This window comes from Anneissia japonica, unplaced genomic scaffold (genome assembly GCF_011630105.1).
Source record: "Anneissia japonica isolate Jap-2015-1 unplaced genomic scaffold, ASM1163010v1 scaffold997_len2565447_cov190, whole genome shotgun sequence".
NCBI lineage: Eukaryota > Metazoa > Echinodermata > Crinoidea > Comatulida > Comatulidae > Anneissia > Anneissia japonica.
In genome coordinates this window covers 1,476,579-1,495,459 of record NW_022696369.1, presented here as the reverse complement: position 1 = coordinate 1,495,459, position 18,881 = coordinate 1,476,579, and the positions used below count along the sequence as shown (strand labels likewise).

The 18,881-nt window shown below is 34.7% G+C and overlaps 2 protein-coding genes across 7 annotated transcripts; both read right to left on the bottom strand.

Moving 5' to 3' along the window:
* Window positions 1-1,267: 1,267 nt before the first annotated feature.
* Window positions 1,268-9,787, bottom strand: LOC117101991 (beta-1,3-galactosyltransferase 1-like). 5 transcript variants are annotated; one of them, XM_033242149.1, is made up of 4 exons: window positions 9,641-9,786; window positions 6,690-6,754; window positions 5,919-6,031; window positions 1,268-4,041 (listed from the first exon to the last, which is right to left on the bottom strand). In XM_033242149.1, exon 4 carries the CDS (start codon window positions 4,007-4,009, stop codon window positions 3,002-3,004), a length of 1,008 nt encoding a protein of 335 aa, XP_033098040.1. In that variant the 5' UTR covers window positions 4,010-4,041; window positions 5,919-6,031; window positions 6,690-6,754; window positions 9,641-9,786; the 3' UTR covers window positions 1,268-3,001. The 5 variants fall into 5 exon arrangements, with proteins under 5 accessions (XP_033098040.1, XP_033098043.1, XP_033098042.1 ...); XM_033242152.1 differs by lacking the exon at window positions 5,919-6,031 and having other exon boundaries at window positions 9,641-9,787; XM_033242151.1 differs by lacking the exons at window positions 5,919-6,031; window positions 6,690-6,754.
* A 3,093-nt stretch (window positions 9,788-12,880) lies between these two features.
* Window positions 12,881-18,604, bottom strand: LOC117101990 (beta-1,3-galactosyltransferase 1-like). Of its 2 annotated transcripts, XM_033242148.1 has the most exons (3): window positions 18,448-18,604; window positions 16,166-16,768; window positions 12,881-16,123 (listed from the first exon to the last, which is right to left on the bottom strand). In XM_033242148.1, the coding sequence occupies exons 2-3, from the start codon at window positions 16,617-16,619 to the stop codon at window positions 15,135-15,137; spliced, it is 1,443 nt and encodes a 480-aa protein (XP_033098039.1). In that variant the 5' UTR covers window positions 16,620-16,768; window positions 18,448-18,604; the 3' UTR covers window positions 12,881-15,134. The 2 variants fall into 2 exon arrangements, with proteins under 2 accessions (XP_033098039.1, XP_033098038.1); XM_033242147.1 differs by having other exon boundaries at window positions 12,881-16,768.
* Window positions 18,605-18,881: the final 277 nt, after the last annotated feature.

Below are 18,881 nucleotides of genomic sequence, written 5' to 3'. Positions count from 1 at the left end.
AAGTTACCGATTGCCTTTGCGCGTTTTTAGAACGCAGACAAAAATGCATCTTAAATGATGATTTTTTAAAGTTCACACAATAATAAGTTTTTGGAGTGGGGGAATGGGGTGTAGGATATGCTAATCAGTAGGACTAATAGCAGGAGCAGATTTAGAATGTTGCATGGGCAACTCTATAATAATAATAATAATACACATTTTTAAAGCGCCTATTAAAGCAAACAAAACTGGCTTGTCACCGGCGCTGCTTTCTCAAAGTGTCGTAATTTGACTAGGGCTAAATAAAACTTTTTGGTGAAACTGTAAGGTATTTACTATTGGCAATTGAGAGGGCTTCTTTTGAAAATACTTTTCACGTAAACAGAGTAATATGCAATACCCGGGAGGGCATGTCTCAATATACCTCTACGTAGTGTCAATCAGACTTAACAACTGACCAATCAGAACAGCGCTAGGAATACACACGTGTTGTCCCACAACACATTAGTGTTTGCATAATGTTTTCTCTTGTGGCACCTTAGCAACAATATCCAAGGGGCGGTGCTTAGGTGAAAGGTCAATTGGTGGTTCCCGGCTACTGGATGGTTTTCCAGGTTTCCCCGGCTCTTGAGGTTTTTTATATCACTTGTTTATTTTATCTCATCAATCCATTCCGAGTGCACTATATTTTATAGATATCTCCTTCATAATCATAATCCATCATCCAATCATCATCAACATTATCACCACAGCCAATCATCATTATCACTTTATCATCATCGCCAACATCATCTTCTCCGTCATCATCATTATCCCTATTATCATCATCATCCAAGCATCATCATCATAATCATGGATGTCATCATCATTATTACTATTATCATCATCACCAACATTATTACTATCATCATCACCATCATCATCCAATCATCATCATCATGGACGTCATCATCACCATCATCATCATCATTATTACTATTATCCTCATCATCATCATCATGGACGTCATCATCATTATTACTACAGTATTATCATCATCAACATGGACGTCATCATTATTACTATCATCATCATCATCATCCAATTATCATCATCATCATCACCATCATCATCATCATCGCCATCATCATCATCGTCATCATCATCATCATCACCACCACCACCGTCATCATCATTATTACTGTTATCATCATCATCATCATTCCACTATAAACCTGTGTGTTAATCTTTCCTATACTGTAATTGCATAACACACATTGAGAGTGTAGGTTATCTGGTCAATCACAAATTAGGCCTTACTTAAACAAAATTTATTTATTTATTTGTGTTTCATCTCTTTTAACAACGCAAACACCAATAACATAACAGGATGAATGAATACATTAAAGATTGCATCAATAGTTTTTTAAAAATTACATTCAAAATAGCTGATTAAGTTATTTACATAGAATTTCAAAAATTAAATAAAACCCGTTTTCTATAATTTCCATAAAGTATCACATAAAGTATTTTCATAATTTTTGCTATTCGACCCTCAACCTTTTTTTCAAAATTACAAATCCCTCGCTGTGCTGGATCCGTGGCAGCAATTGTTTGTAAATAAATTTCAATCTAGTCATTTTATTTACTTTTATGTTAGGCCTATTATACACAAATCTCTAAAGATAGCAGAGTGAGAAGACAAAAGAGGGTTCAAAAAATATAACAGAAAACCGTCATTTGGCTTGTGTCATTACATATAGGCCTACTAGCATTAACATTGAATAATAATGTAATAGAAAACACTCACAAAACATATATACATTACTTAACATACAATAAAACATAAACAATAAACAAAAGTAAACAAGCTGAGCTACAAAATAGCATATCAATTTCAAAAGATGCACGTAGAATAATTAGAGATTTTGAAAATACTGGCCACAGTACTGTAGTGAATGCAAAAAAAAAATTAAATGTTTAAAGCTTGGTTTCCATGCAATCGCTACACGCTATGGCTGACAGCTTTCGGTGATACTGATTGGTTGGTCGAGACAACCTTTCCAATTGCGTCGGGGACTGTCGCTACACAGTACAACCATGGAGGAAAAAACAGCTTTCCTCCATGGAACAACGATTGCACTGAAAACACTGTAGCAACAGTGTAGCAATTGTATGGAAACCAAGCTTACCATAGTTCAAGACATACACCTGGTTGGTACTGTAGATACAGTATGATAGGAAAAATTTATCAAATCAAGTAATGGAATGAGCTTACTGATATTTTCGAGGTTAGGAGTGATGTTTTGTCCTACCTGACATGTCATCGTTCCGTATATGTTCCCAAATACTTGCGTCTAGTTTAATGGTTATGGCGCCAGGCTAGTTATCTGGAGGTCGTGGGTTCCTCTTCCACCGGAATCACTGGCGATTTTTTTTTCTCAAGTATTTGGGGACGTCCTGGGTATTCGGTACGATAATATGCAAGGTATTAGGCAAGCATCACTCCTATGATACTTTCCTGATGCAAATGGCATTTGCAGTACCCGCTGCTTACTCGGGGATCGGATTCAACACCAATCACTAAGTGCAAGCTCGGTAGTCTAGTGGTTATGGCACCAGGCTAGCTATCTGGAGGTAGTGGGTTTGATTCCCACCTGAATCACTTGCGATTTTAGTAGCAGTGTCAAATTGTTTTAAATAAGAATCAATATTTTGTTTAGATAATCGACATACAGCAAATTTTAATTGTCGCTTAATGTACTATTTTTAAATTCAATTAGTGTTTGATCCATTTAAAAGACCGCTTTGCCAAGTTAGTACGCTTGGTCGGATTTTTTGCAAAAATATATATAATAAATATATAAGATTTTCCAGCTTAATTCAATATATGTACTTGTATTCAAAAAAGTCTCAACGACCCTTATCTCCAACTGTCACTGTACCACGGCAAGACACTTATTTTTGTTTTGGCCATATTATAGATTGACAATAAAATTAATAATAAATCCTTATGACATTAAAATATCACTAAAAACAACAATTAGCATTTAGCTTTATTAACTTTTAAATCTTTCCAAATCATGCTGAGTTGTGTTAAGGATAGTTGATGTGATGTAATAATTTTTTTATACCGGCATATAGAATATGGTATCCTAGTATTGTGGAATTCTATCATGTTCCTGGGCACAATCCCTAATTGCTCCCACACAGTTGCACAGAAAACATCCTCCAAGTAGAGGAATGTTGCATTCTGGGATTGTATGTATGTATCTCGAGCAACATCAGCTGACACTATATATCCAGTCCCGGATAAAAATGGCGGATACTTGTTCTTAGGATACCATTCTTTTGGCATGTACCATTTACTTTTCTTGTTTCTGATTGGTCCACTCTTCATCAACTTGCCGACAGCTAACTTTGTCTGCATTTCACGAGAAAGTGAATTTAGGTACTTGATGATGTTTCCATAATGAACAAACATATCATCGTCTGTCTTCATCACATATTTTGCCTGTGGACAAAACATTGTTGCCCATTTCATACCCATAATGGTTTTCAAAGTCAAATTTGCATATGTATCTTTAAAGTCTTCCATTAAAATATCACTGTGTATTTCATTTTCCTTCCTCACCAAATTGACTAATGTTTGATCAGATATATTTCCGAGTAAGAACATAGTGACGATCTTTTTGCCTTCGATTTCTTTCGGGCTTGACCACGTGTTACGTATCACTTGACGTTGATTTTTGTTCTTGTGCATTGTAAGAACAAGCACCAGCAAATACACATCTTTTTCGGTGCCATTATTGTATCGACATGTCTCTGGATTGTTTATCACTAGTTTGAAGTCGTGCGGTAACCGAAGCTTGGAATTTGTTTGATTTGTATTTGTAGACAAAGGCCTAGATACTTCATAAACATTCCCATTTACCCTTGGTGGTGCTACTTGGCTTAAAAATAACAATGGTCCGAATATTAAACGAAGCAGGCCAAGACTAACTGTAAAACTGAAGCACACAACACAGAAAAATATACGCTTTCTTCTCATTATGCTACGATAAGTATGCTTTTGTAAAACACCTGAAAGGAAAGATACCAATATTGTCATCCGGTGTTTGTATATTAAAAGTTCAATAAAGTTATTCAAGTGGCAGGGCCAGCGTTTGAAATCTGGAGGAGAGGGGGAGGGGGGAGAGTGAGGGGACAAGATAAACCATATATATATATATATATATATATATATATATTTTTATTTTTTATTTTTTTTCTTGAAGGGGGGGGGGAGGCATCTCGGTACTCTTTGAATCCGCTATTGCCACCACACAGTTCTTTATGGCACTAACAACAATCAAACCTATCATTGTAGGTCAAAATCCTCAATAGGGTTAGGGGAAGGGAAAAAAGAGGCAATGGACATCAACAACTGGCAATAATGGTGTTACTCGTGTGCAGCACGTGCATGAGTGTATTAGTGTCATGCTACATAGCACCAAATAAAACAATAACGCACCAATAGCAGTGTTTAAAAGCCCTAAATAGGGGTGTCCCCTTAATAGGGGTTGCCCGTATTGTTACTAGATATATTTCCCCTCGTTCCACGCAAAAGTGTCCCCTTAATAGTGTCCCTTGAAAATGAGTGTCCCAAAGGAGGGGTTCTAACGTACTTACGATTTTGTGGTAGAGTGGGTTTACATTCTTATTGCAAAAAGGCGAATTACACGGAAAATCACGAAAAACATATCGCAACATTAATAGTACGTACTCGAGTGATTCCAAACAGTATCAATTTTTCTTATAATTGTGATTATAGGTTAGGAAGGTAGGTAAGATTTGGAAGATTAAAGTTCTACCGTTTCAATGAATATTTAGAAGACAAAAGTCTTAACAGCTTTAATCGGTCACATTTTTATCTATATTCAGGTTGTTGACAATTTTTATTCTTAGGGTAACAATCGATGATATAATGACGCTTGATCTAGTCTTTAACCCAATTGCGCTGTACGCCATTAAACATGCTAAGAATATATATCTATTCTTAAAAAACATATTTTTCTCAGTTATAATGCAATCATCCTTAACATAATTTTTTCTCTTGTAGTAGTTATATCATTACAGGCTAATAGAAATGCGTACCATAATTACACATCATTAACAGCATTCTTTGAGCTCATCTTTGGAACTTAAAAATGTAGGTAAAAACAGGTTGCATAGTAAAAAAAAATATGCAAGTTGATCACTTTTCACTCAAAATCTAATCATCGTTAGCATCGTTTCTCTTTTACCACACACCTTAAATGATCCATCATTAATGAATAATGGGATTACAAATTACATGGGTGGTTAAATTTCTAAAAACATCTGACATAAACATCACATGTACGTTACTGAATAGAGGGCGCCATATATGTTTTCGTTTCTGTGGAGGCTTCACTCCTGGAAAATCATTAAAACAGGATGTTAATATGAGTATGGAATATTTTTTGTTATAGAAGAGTACTATCAACCCATCTATGACTTGCAGAAATAGAAATACAGTAAGATGATAATTTTTTTAAACCTTGTTTTGCAAACTTATTTTTTTAAAGATAATCAGGAGGGTGGAAAAAAATTAAAAATAAAATTTTGCAAAAGTTTTGCCAATGTAAACATTGTAGTAAGGCCAAATTTAAAAAAATTATTGTGTTGGCCATGCCTGACCGAGGCAAAATGTATGAAATTGAGGTCCGGTGTTATTTTTTAAATTTTTTTTTTGACTATAACAAAAAAAAAAATTTTTTTTTAATGAGCTTAAAAGGCTGGAATAGGCCTATCTTGCTGGACGGTAGGCAATGCGACAGTTTATGTGATCGTTTTGCTCTTCAATATAGATTTTAAAATGGTGTTGTATTTTTGTGTATTTTCTACTTTTTAGGCATAAACACATAATTGGTAAAGAAAAAAAAACCTTTCCTACCGACCTATAAATTTATTGGATTTTTACAAAACGTCCTCTTGTAAGGGTAACTTGAGGTATGAACTTGATTAAAGCTATGATGAGTGGCTAGTAGATATCAGTAAATAATATTGTATACTGGGTACAGAAAATAATAGAAAATATGTGATAATAATGATAATGATAAATGTACAATTATGACAGAATATAGGTACTTAAGCTAAAATTCATGGTTTCAAACAAATTAAAAATGAGCTGATATACATATATGTACTTATAATGGGCAGTGATACTACAAAAATATCAATAATTCACTATAATATTCACTATAAAAGTTCTGAAAATTCAACAACAGAAATTTTAGAATACTCTATAATAATAAAGGAAAGAATATATGATCGGGGTTATTAAAACGTTTGTTAATTAGCAGACACTTCCCTAAAGCTGAGAATCCATTGGTTCGGTTGCGGTTCCAGCTTTGTTTGCGTTTCCGTTTACAGTGTGTTTTAAGTAAACACATACACATGCATTTTTAAAGGCCTTTTCGCATGGATTCTCCACACCGCATGGTGGGCTGAGATCAAAACGGATGAATCGTTCCATGGAGTGATTTAAATAATCGCATGCAGTTATGGAGACGCAATGCAACCGAACCGCACTAATGGAATCAGTCTTGTATAAAAAAGTTATATTGATTAAAATGCCCTGCACCGCAAACGAAGCTGCAATCACAACCTAACAAATGGATTTCTAGCTTTAGCCAAGATGTTTTTCGAAAGCTCCTAGGGTTACATACATTCTACACCTTTTACATTCTCACCCTTCCTCAGTTATTCTGACCGTGTATGTTTTTTACGCCACCTGAAATTCAAAAATTTAATTCATCATTCTTACTTAATCTATTAGAATCCATGCACATTTTTCGGCAAATTACTTAGATTAGTCTTGCAACACCTGATTGGACATTAGCACCACTATAATATCTCCAACAACCTCAAATTCCACCTGGGTCCCTTGTAGTCAAATGATGACATTTGACATCCACTATAAATGACTTTTATCGTACTGTAACATACTGTTAAACTGGATGCACTCTTAAACATTTATTCATTATATACTCCTTCCTTTATAGCAATGAATTTTAGTAGCTTGCTACAGAATAGGTATTCCAGTTTAAAATAGAAATTATACTATAAATCCTATTACATACTGTACACACATACATAAAATGAAACAAACTATAATATAATGAATTTTATACATGTAATCCTTTATAGTAAAATTCCAGATGGTACTTATTTTCACAAGTACACGTAATACTCAGTGCACAGCATAATTGAAGATAGGAATTATCAATCCATATCTCTCTCACATATATTCGTATATTCTTTGTATAACAAATCAATACCAGTAGAATGGTAGTAAAAAATAAACAAGTATAACTATAAAATATAATGGTTTTAACTATATTCATTGCATGCATTTGCTACCGTATTGTCTGTATGCACTTCATTACTATAATACATTAGAGGGAAATACAGGAAGGTGAATTTCTTCAGGCAGAATAATGGTTAATGGTTAATGGTTTTTAATTTATAGAGCGCAAAATACAAAAAGTCTCTAAGCGCTATCAGGCAAGTGTAAAGATGGAACGGAAACCAAAACCACAAAATAAAAAGAAGTGAAATTTGAATACCATGCCAGCACCCAAACCGAAGTATGGGGATACGCCCTCATCGCTGGCTAGGGTTCAATCTAATTGAACTACAGTTAGCACCTGTTGAGTCTCGGCCATCTCGGATTCGGGCGCCTCCTATCCTAGTTAAGGCTATAAAAGCTAGCTGGCATGGAAATAGGGGAAACAAATAAATTAAAGGGACGAGAATAACTGTACATCATGTTTTTTTACTAAAAAATTATCACAGCACAAGTTACTACCGGCAACCCCTCTTTAAAAATTGGATCTTCCTATAATACTAACAAAATCCTGCTTCATTTAATTTGCATATTTTCTTTTCAACCTACAGACGGTGCAAACAAAGAATTCCAATATTCTCATGTCTGTCTTATCACCACAATGCTATGATAGACACATTAGAGCACAGTGAAGGACGGTTGGAAATGAAAAACATGTATTCATTCACTACAAAGTGCATACCTGCCAACCCTACCGATTTAGGCGGTAGGCTACCGATTTTCTGAGCAAGACGTTACCGCGTCCCACCTATCTCTCTAGGCCCTGTCTCTTATACACATCGAGATGTGTATAAGAGACAGATATTTAGGTAAACAAACAGCACCACCAGATGTCAACTGGTGTTTTCTAGTACACTAGACACCGCAAGCTATATTATTTTTTGGCGCCTGGTGCAGTAACCTATGGTAACTCGAGGCGTGCGTGGTGTTGAGTCGCCTAGGAGTAGTGTGGGATCACACGAGGCCACGATCTATCATCTGATCCTATTTTTATAGTTTTTCACAATGAGTAAAATAAAATCCAGGTGGAATAACAAATTTAAATACCAATGGACTGCAGACCACAGTTGTATTAAGTCACCGAGGAAAGGTCAGTTTCATGTTTTTTGTGTGAGTTGCAGGACAGACTTTGAAACTTTTTAGTGTGTTGAATTTTTTTAATGTATTTGTTTGACCAACTGAACATTTCCATCCTTTCCATTTTTTGTACCTCTAAAATCGATTATCTAAACCCTTAAATTTACTGAACTGTTATAGCTGCGCCCCCTGGATCCCCATTGTTGGGAGGGGGGACACCCCCCCTCCCAAACCCAACCCCACCTCGGGCTTCGCACTCGGATGGTGCTACGCGCCATTTTCTCAATAACTTCCTACCTCTTTTCTTCTTTTAAATGTTGGCAGGTATGCAAAGTGTTCTGCTACTGTGACCATAATATGGTCTATTATGTAGGAATCCATAATTGTATGAATTCTATTGGTTAACAAATCATGTATTTTGGTACATGTTATAAACTACAGTATTCAATAGTATAGCCAGTGAACTGATAGGAGGTGTAAAGGTTATGCAAGGGAGGGGGGTCCCAAATACTGAGTGTGGGAGTGGTAGCTGAAAAAATAAGGTGATGTTATATGTACAGTAAAACTAGCTCAGCAAACTTCCTGAGGGGTAGTGCATTGGGGAGCAAGCTTTTTGGGGGTGTGCATATCCACGTTCCCATGCACCACTGTAACAATACAGCAAAACTATTAATCAACCAAGGATTCATACTGACTTTTAATCTTTTTCTGTATTTATAAACCATTTTGCCTGAAGGCCTAATAAATGATAGTAATAATAGTATTAATCAATCAAGGCATCACCCATAATTGGAAGTGTTAAAGTTTTCAATTCATCTTTTTTTAAAACCTAATTTTGCCGTATTACTTCTGTTAGTTTCCTTCATGGAATTTAAATACTTGTCTATTAAAGTACAACGTTATTATTTTGATGTATCATTTATAGATAGAGATGTAGACAAAATATAGTAATCCTTGTATAAAATTGTGTTCAACCCTTTACAGCTGCAACACACTGTAAACACCACAATTTATATAACATTTCCATAATAATAATTAAACCTACCTAATGAATACCACTTAAATACTACAGAATAAAGACTCTAACACACCTACTGACATGAATACCACTTAAATACTACAGAATAAAGACTCTAACACACCTACTGACAACTGTACAGTTGTCGGAGATTTTCCTTAGAAAGGCCTACTTACAGAATGCATTGTGTCACTAAAGTTTATTCATGTTAACCATTCATCCAGAGGCCAGCTAGTGAAATCAAGCCATTAGCTAATATTAGTGATAGTGCACATCACACTTCACTAGGCAGATTTAAATATTTACTGTGTCAGTGTCATAGTTCACTAAGCATTTTACTGTATAATGAATATTTTATTAGTGTGAATTACTATCTACTTGTATCAATGATTAACCATTAAATTAAATAGTGCCTCATTGTATCAATAAATGTAAATTTTTAACATTCTAAATTTGCTTTTTTATTTTACTTTCATCTAATTTAATTCTAATCTACAGATTTCTAACCTTCACTTACTATTTATTTACAAAAAGATTTAAATTAAAATTGATACTATTGCACACATTGCCCAATTAAAATTATATAAACATACAGTAAATGCTTGAATAAGCACTGCAGCGCTTATAAAATTGTTGGAAGCTTCAGTGCAGCGCTTTTTCTTCACTTTATTTATTGATAAAAAACACATTTATTTATCTCTTTATAAAACACATCTTATTTGAGAGCGGTGTTTATTTGAGAGCAGCGCTTATAAAAAATGCCCGTTCCATGTTACATCTCACGTATTCCCGTAGTGCAGTAGGCCTATCAATCAAAGGTCCTACGTCATCGTAAATACTGTAAACGTTTATAGAGAAATATTTGTGTCTTCATTGTATTATTCATTCATTTTAACACATTGTATTTAAAACCTGTTTCGTGAAGTGTTTCATTACACACAGGGTAATATAAACTCTTGATTAAACGCCGCGGTGCTTATTATTCTAGAGCGATGCTTAGCTAAAAAAAATCAGGTTTGGTGCGGTGCTTATTCCACAGCGGCGCTTATTCGAGCATTTACGTTACAGTGTTACTAGTTCTGGACAAACAACAATGAATCTACCATCAAGACTTTATAGCAGAAGTGCGCGTAATAATGAGTCGGACGGCCAAAGAGAATTTTTTATTTAACACACAAACTTGTATGTTTTAGTGTGAAAATTAAATGTTTCCTGTGTGCTTAGAAAATTGTACACACACCGTTTTTTTTTTATTCCTCTTTAAGTTCAGTTTTAATTTTTACAAATAAGTGACGTTTGGCTGTATTAAGAAGGAGCTTTCTAGCCAAATATGTTAGGCAGGCTGCACAAATGCTTTTAAAAATATTTTCATGGGCTGCTACAAAATTGGCATTGTACATCTATTATATTTATTAACAATGCTAGATACTTTACACAAATCTGTAACACCATATCATTAGCTACTGTTCAGTAGACCTATATTTTGTCTGCCTTTCCTTGAAATTCACACCATTTAAATAGTTATTTTATGGGGTAGACAAACTCCTCCCTGATTAGACTTTACATAAAACATGCATAGGGCCTTTGATTTACTAATACTATTATTAAAAAATATCATATATTACTAATTATTAAGTTAGCTTAAATTATGAACAACAAGGCCAAAAAAAAAAAGAAATGATTGTACTGGCCACGTCCAACCGACCCAAAATGTACGAAATCGAGGTTCGGCATTTTAGTTTGTTTTTTTTACTACAACGAAAACTGTTTTTTAATGAGCTAAAAAGGCTGGAATAGCCCTATCTTGCTGGACGGTAGGCAAAGCGACAGTGTTATGTGATTGTTTTGTTCTTCAATATAAATTTTAAAATGGTCTGTTGAATTTTGTGTATTTTCTACTTTTTAGGCATAAACACATTATTGGTAAAAAAAAAACCCCCCCAAAAAAAACCAACTTTTCCTATTGACCTACCAATTTTTTGGATTTTCCAAAAAACGTGGCCAACACAAGAATTTTTTTTTTTTTGGCCTAACACCAAATAAGGAAGTGTATCGGCAATATTGATTATAATTAAGAATTAATAAATTAGATCAGAAAAGAAGTAAATCAAATGGATACAAGACCAATGATCGTCATGAATTCAAGTGGGGCAAGTCTGCCCGCAAATACTCTCCCTTCCATTCAAAATGAATGCTGTTAAGTCTATGAATTATTACCAAGGGTCTGTTTCTACTGGAAAGAAAAAATTGATTGTCCTCGTTCGTTCGCTCATTCGTTGTGCCGATGCGCACAGCCGAAACTGTTCGCTTTCTCGCCGCACACCATATCCTCCTCGTCAACATGACCAGAATTCATGTGATATATTGTCATGTTAGTGAGAAAGAAACTACTGTATTCAGTATGGAAAACGTGTTGTACAGTATAAAAAAAAAGTGACTGTAATTTTCGTAAAAGCAAAAATGCAGTTGCAACACGGGCAGGCTGTCTGGGCACTAATTAAAAAAGTGGTTAAAAATTGATTATTTTGTGTTTATCAGTAGAAACACACCCTATAAAACAATAAATAGGGCCAATGTCAATCTGTATCATAGAGGGTATTAAGGCGAGACTTTATTTATACCTTGTTTAGCGAACCTACTGACTGTAAATATTGATGATTTCGAATGAAATTAAAATTTTATTTTTGGCCAGTTAGCACACCCGCCGCCAAGAAAAAGTGGAAATTTCAGAAAAAAATAAAAGTTTTTCTTTATTTTTATTTACGCCCTTCACTGCCTAGAAATCTCCAAAGACAAGAGATGTACATTTCTTCCTAATTATAGAAATTTGAAGCATTTAACCATCCTATTTTACATTCACCAATAACATTTTTTTACTTCTATTTTCTCCTCTGTCTGGATGATTTTGGAAAAATTATTTGCTAAATAAGAAAACAAAATTTTATTTTATTTTTATTCTACCCTTCTCTGATAATAAAAAAAAAAAAAGTATGCGAAACAAGGAATAAAATAAGTCTCGCCTAACTGGTATTAAATCAGCAAAACTACAGGCATAAACCAAGCACGTTTTTAATTTATTTTATATTCATGTACAGCGTATGTACTGTACTATCTCCTAAAGAAAGCCATGCAATCGTCAAAAGAAGCCCATGGGCTGCTTTTGGAGATGGGCTTCTTTTCGGGGCTACATTTGCTAACTATAGAGGGAGCTTCAATTCGATGGGCTTTTTCTCGAGAGTACAGTAAGCCCATGGGGCTTCAATTCAAGATGGGCTTCTCGAGATTAAAGCCCATTGGCTTCTATTCAAGGTTTTACGGTATGTGAAATATGCCATGGTTTTAGAGCACATGATACTATAGCATATATCTGCATCCATGCACCTTATAGCAGAAATGAAAAATATGAACAACCTCTATTCTTTTTTATATTATCTTACATTTATTTGATATATTTTCAACTAACATTTAAATAATACAAATGACAGTGGTACCAGAGCAGGGCTGATGAGGGCTTCCATCTGACAAGCAAAACCCCCATCAACCATGATTTATCATCTGGACCGAAATAAAATACTACAATTAGAGAAATTTACAGTTCTGTCCAGATTATGAAATTGTCTTTGACAAAACACTGTTGTATGCCCATATATAGTCGTGATGTGTCTATATATGGTCATGATGTGATGTCATCATAACCATATTCAGGCATGTCACATGTTTTTGTCAAATAAGATTTGATAGTCTGGACAGGTCTTAAGTACAGATTAAAAATCTTCCCAGTCTTTCTGTGCTTCGTGTCTTGACATTTTCAAAGCTTAACCCTTAAAACCTGACGTGACAGGAGCCCTATAGATAATGGAATTTCTACATCTGTTGTTAGACAGCTTTGTCCCCTTCACCTTCTATCCTAGAGTCACCAATGGATACATATTTAATTTAAAGACTTTAAAGCCATACACCACTACACAAAACTATGGATAAGATAAATTGACAAAAAAGAAGTTTTGAGTTTTGATGAGATGACAAAAAATGTTGATAGTAAAAATATACTGTAATCAGGTTTTAACATATGAAAAACATTTTTCGAAATTAAATCAATTGACAAAAATTGTTGGCAGTCAAAATATACTGTCAGGTGGTAATATATAAACAAGTTCTTGTAATCTCGAAAGCTCCGATGCGGTAAGAATACTACAGCCAGTAGATCTAAAAAAGATCTATTAATCAATTAACTATAGTATTTATTAGTCAATCAGCCAAGTGTTTCTAGAGCTCCTCATGAGGGCAGAATAATAGAGGCAGTAGAACTAAAAAAGATCTACTAATCAATCAACTGTGTGTTTCTAGAGCTCCTCATCGGAGCTAAAACCTTTGGAAATTAAATTAAATTATTTAATTGTTCATTTAAAATGGTCAAATATTAATCTTAATTATCAACTTCCAATAATTAAGGCGCAGATCAAACTCAAAGTTTGTCAGGTTTTTTTGTGATTTACTAATGACATATTACTACAAAAAGTCATATATACACTATAGAATACAAGACGGCCGTACCAAAAAAAAACAACATAACTTGAAATTTATACCCTTCTGAAATTTTGCAGGACCATATATAATTATTTATATGTAAAATTTCAATTACAACAGTTGGTGTATTCTAAAGTTACTTAGATTTTGAATTTATCATGCCTGAGGCAATCATATGCATTATCTAGCTTGTGCATACGCCGTTGTTAGGATTGTTGATATGTATGAACGACACCATCAACTAGTTGATTTTGCTGTGCCAAACTTCATCAGATAAAAACAATTTTTGAATACCATTCTGAGGAAAAACTATGTATCTTCATCGATTGGCCCCGTAATCTTAAGTTGTTTTACCAAAGAATATTACAACACATTTTTGGAATGAAAATTACTGATAAATCAAATGACAAGCAATTAAGTTATGTCCAAACAAAATAATTAATGAACAGATCTCCTATTAATTTCAGATACTGATACCACTTGGCAGATCCCTCATTTGAACAGGAGAAAAGTAGTGGATCCAGGAGGTGGCAAAATGTATGCTCGCCCTTGTGGCAGCGGCCAAAATAATCACCAGCCAAAGTGTGAAATCATTTTGATAAGACTAAGAGATTAAAATTGCTAAAGGTAAATGAACACCCCAAAACCGCCCTCAAACAAATGGCTCCATCCATCCCTCCCCCTGTTTTCTCCCTCCAGACCTTGATTGCCACTGAGACTCACTTCACCCTGGCAAAATAATTCTTTGTCCGCCACTGGAGAAAGAAAATAAAGTGACATGCCACACCTTATGACAGAATCTTTTGGGATGAAAGTGCCACTTTTGACGGTCAAAACATGCTTCCCATTCCCTTGCCCTTCGAGTTTAGAGATACAGACTCTATGAACTGATTCTGCTGTTTGTTGTGAGTAGATTTCACTTTAACATCATGCATATATTTCCTTTTCCATTACATTTTTTCATCAATTTATTCACAATTTCATTCAAGAAAGGAATGCAATGTCGGATACACATTTTAGTAGCCTTAAAAGCAGCCCTGTGTATGAATGTCTTATAAAATGATACAAAAAGTAAATTATATACAGTACAGTTATCAATACTACTCCACAATATCATCAGAATACTTTTAAAGATGAAGAAAACTACCATGAGCACTTGATTTTGCGTGTCTTTTGGTCATTCCATATACGTCGCATTTCACCGGGTTGAACCATATGTGTTGTCATTATTCGTTTAAAACGACAAAATGAGTACGCTGTCCTCCAATTATGAAACTCAGCATGACGTTTTGGTTTGACACCGATCTTATCCCATACAGTGGCGCAAAACACATCCTCCAGGTATAGAAATGGTGTGTCAACAGATGCAACATACGTTCTGCGAGCAACGTCTAAAGACATCACATACCCGGTACCTGAGAGGAAAGGAGGATATCTATTTCCTGGGTAGGTCTCTCTAGGCATGTACCATTTACTTTTAGGGTCACGTATTGGCGATCCATTTATAAGAAAACCCATTGCAAGTCCTTTTTGGGTATCAGGATGCGAAGAAAGATAATTTACTATGTTAGGATATGAAACATACATATCATCATCTGTCTTCATAACGTATTTAGCATGTGGGCAATACATCGACACCCACTTCATACCCATTATGGTTTTCAGAGTTAAGTTCTTATACGTATCCTGGAAGTCCTCCATAATTAGGTCCTTATATTGTTTATCTTCCTCTTCAACCATTTTCTGTAAGCTTTTGTCCGATGTCTTGGCTAGAAGGAAGACTGTGGTTATTTTCTTTCCACCGACTTCCTTCAGACTACCCCACGTTTCTCGGATTGCTTTCCGCTGATCAAAGTTTTTATGAATGGTGGAAATGAAGACAACAAGAAAAATGTCTTTATGAGATCCATCTGAATTATGACATGCTTCTGGATGATTCATAACTAAATTGAAATTATGCGGGAAAATGTGATGTCCTTGTGAAAGTGCTAGTAACTCTGCATCAACCTGGAAAACACCGCTATTTTGAGCAGGAGTATCAGGTTTATCAACAGGAATATCTGGTTTAATAACAGTATTATCTGGTTTACCAACAGGATTATCTGGTTTACCAACAGGAATATCTGGTTTACCAACAGGAATATCTGGTTTACCAACAGAAATATCTGGTTTACCAATACCCTGTCCAACATGAATATGATTAACAGGTTTTGTTTCTACTGCAGGAATTTCAGCCTTTCCAACTTTTTGATGACCAACATTTGTCATATCATTTGCATTATTAATCTTTTCTCCGATTCCCAATTGATCTTTAATTTCATTGTTCTCTACTTGCTTACCACTTTCAGGAATAAGATTATATATAGGACCAGGATCAACAATTTTACTTTTAATTGAGTGTTCCTGTCCCAAATTAACTGCATCTTTTGCTGTATGATTCCATTTCTCAACTGCTGTACTACCGCCACCCAAATTCTTTCTTATATTTAATTCCTGCAACTTATATGAATTCCTTGAAGGCTTCGTTGAGAAAAGAAACATGTGAGATCCACTTGCATATGTGTAGATGAGAATGTTGATGACAGTAACAACTGACAAGATCAATATATTTCTCACAGTACGTTTCATTGTGGTTGAATATTGCGTTTCTCTTGTGTTTCTCTGGCTGAGGTGTTATAAAATTGGATGTTATTGCATATCTGCATATGAAATATGTGTATACAGCTCTGAACTGATTTAAAATCCACACAATCAAGATTAAGTGCGTGTAGGTTAGTCTGCAATAAAAAAAAATGGAAAGATGCAGAAATGAAACATGGATTAAAACAACACTATCCAAAAGCAAAAAAATCAAATGAAATAAAAACACATAAAACTACAAATACAAATATGTTATTATAATTATCCGAGTTAGGTTTTCAATCAAGGTTGCAACTACCTCAAGAAGGTTTTTGAAACTTAATTAATTGAAAAAAACATTATTCATGCAATGGCTAGTATTGTTAATCGGTGCAGTAGAAACCCCAGCTTTGTTTCATGCATCAGTGTGCCACAAGCCTGGCAGGCAGAGAAGAAGTGATATGCGGCAAAGACAAAGCCAAACCAGTCACTCGTCGCAAATCGTGTTTCAGAGATAATGGCCAAAACATGCAATCTATTGTATTGCACTAAACTAATTCTTACACCATATATGTTGTTATTTTCCTTATTTTAAATGGTAAAATAATATCTTTTTTACCATGGTCTCATCCTCAGAAACGCCCGAAATCATAGGCTTTGAAGGATGATTTCAAATATTGTTCTTTAAACAGCTGTATGTTAATAGGCTTGTAACTTTATAAGGAAATGTCGGATTTCAATTATTCTTTTACCATCTCTTACCATTACTAATTAACCCTGTATTAGTAACTAAAAATTGATTTTTGCCAGGAGTGACTGGTTTGGCTCGTCTTTGCCACATATAGAAAATGTTGTACAAAGTAACACAAAGACAGGAAATTTTTTCACTGACTACAAGAGAAATATGAATGGGATTATAAGAAACTGAAAATAATAAAACAGATTATTTGGGTAGTTTTCCATTTATTAGTCTAAAAAATCCAATCAGTAAAAATTCATGAAAGCAATTTGTGATGGGCACAACAGAGCTGTTCAAATGGTTCAGACAATCAGATCAAGCAAAATGTTGTGACATGCTTTGCAGTGCATGAACAAAATCGACTGACCATGCACATTAAAAACACCACAGTAGAACCTGTTTTTACGCAAGGTACAGGACCAGAGGGCGTACGTACACGAAGCTAAGCAGGAAAGAAATTATTTTGTACCGTACACCAAAACAATGGCAGTTGTTCATCTCGCTCAGTCCCCGTGGTTTTAGATAACAGGTTTATAGACACAAATAAACGTTGCTGTTGAACAAAGACAATCGTTTGCAGCAGCAGATTATTTACTTGTAGTTGTACACTGTAATTTGACGACTCATAAAAAAACACTAATTGAAATTGTGTGGTAAAACTTTATTTGACGATAAAAACATATATTAGGTGTTTTAAATACTGTACTAATATTGATGACACCATCGTCCATAAAAGGTGTACGTAACACTGAGGTACGTCAAAACAAGGTTCTACTGTACTACTAGGTGTACAAAATCTTTTCACCCAACTGTATCTATATACAGTTGAAGTTGCCTAAGTTGAATCCACAATGGCATTGAAAAAGTGTTCGACTCAGATAAAATTTGACTTACAGATAATTACTTAAGTATTATAGAAAGCACAAAAATTTGGCATGTAAAATATGAGTGACTTAGAAATTATTCGAGTTATGCAAAGTCGACTTTGGCAAGTTTAACTATATAATCATATTCCTTAATTTTTTTTTACATAATATTGAGTTTGAATGTGACTTTCTTAGGGTTCTCATGTATATGATTGTCATTTTTTCAATTTACCACTTGTCATCACACGACGATTGAGCGAATGTCTGCCCTCTCTTTCCATTGGCACGCGTCATAGTGCCAGGTGTAAGAACACTAATACGTAGAAATCATTGTGGTGCGCGATATGTTGATACCTACAAGTTGTTTTGACCTTTGCACACGAACTGGAAAAAGGTAAATGAAAACGTGCACTAATGAAAAATAAGTACATGGTTTGGGATATAAAAATAACATTGGGAGATACGGTAGATGACATCATGATTGAACAGCAGTATAAAATAAATGTTATGGAATAATATAACAATAGGTTGATGTGGGATAAGTTGGCTAAGGGCCAAGTTTGCGAGGGCTGATTTTGCGTATAGACTGAGTTTGTCAAAGACCAAGTTAGCTATGTGCTGAGTTAGTAAAGGGCTGAGTTGGCGAAGGTCGGAGTGGATTCCCGC

Excerpts from the sequence above, each read along its gene's own strand:
- LOC117101991 (XM_033242152.1), bottom strand. The coding sequence starts at position 4,009 with ATGAGAAGAAAGCGTATATTTTTCTGTGTTGTGTGCTTCAGTTTTACA.
- LOC117101990 (XM_033242147.1), bottom strand. The coding sequence starts at position 16,619 with ATGAAACGTACTGTGAGAAATATATTGATCTTGTCAGTTGTTACTGTC.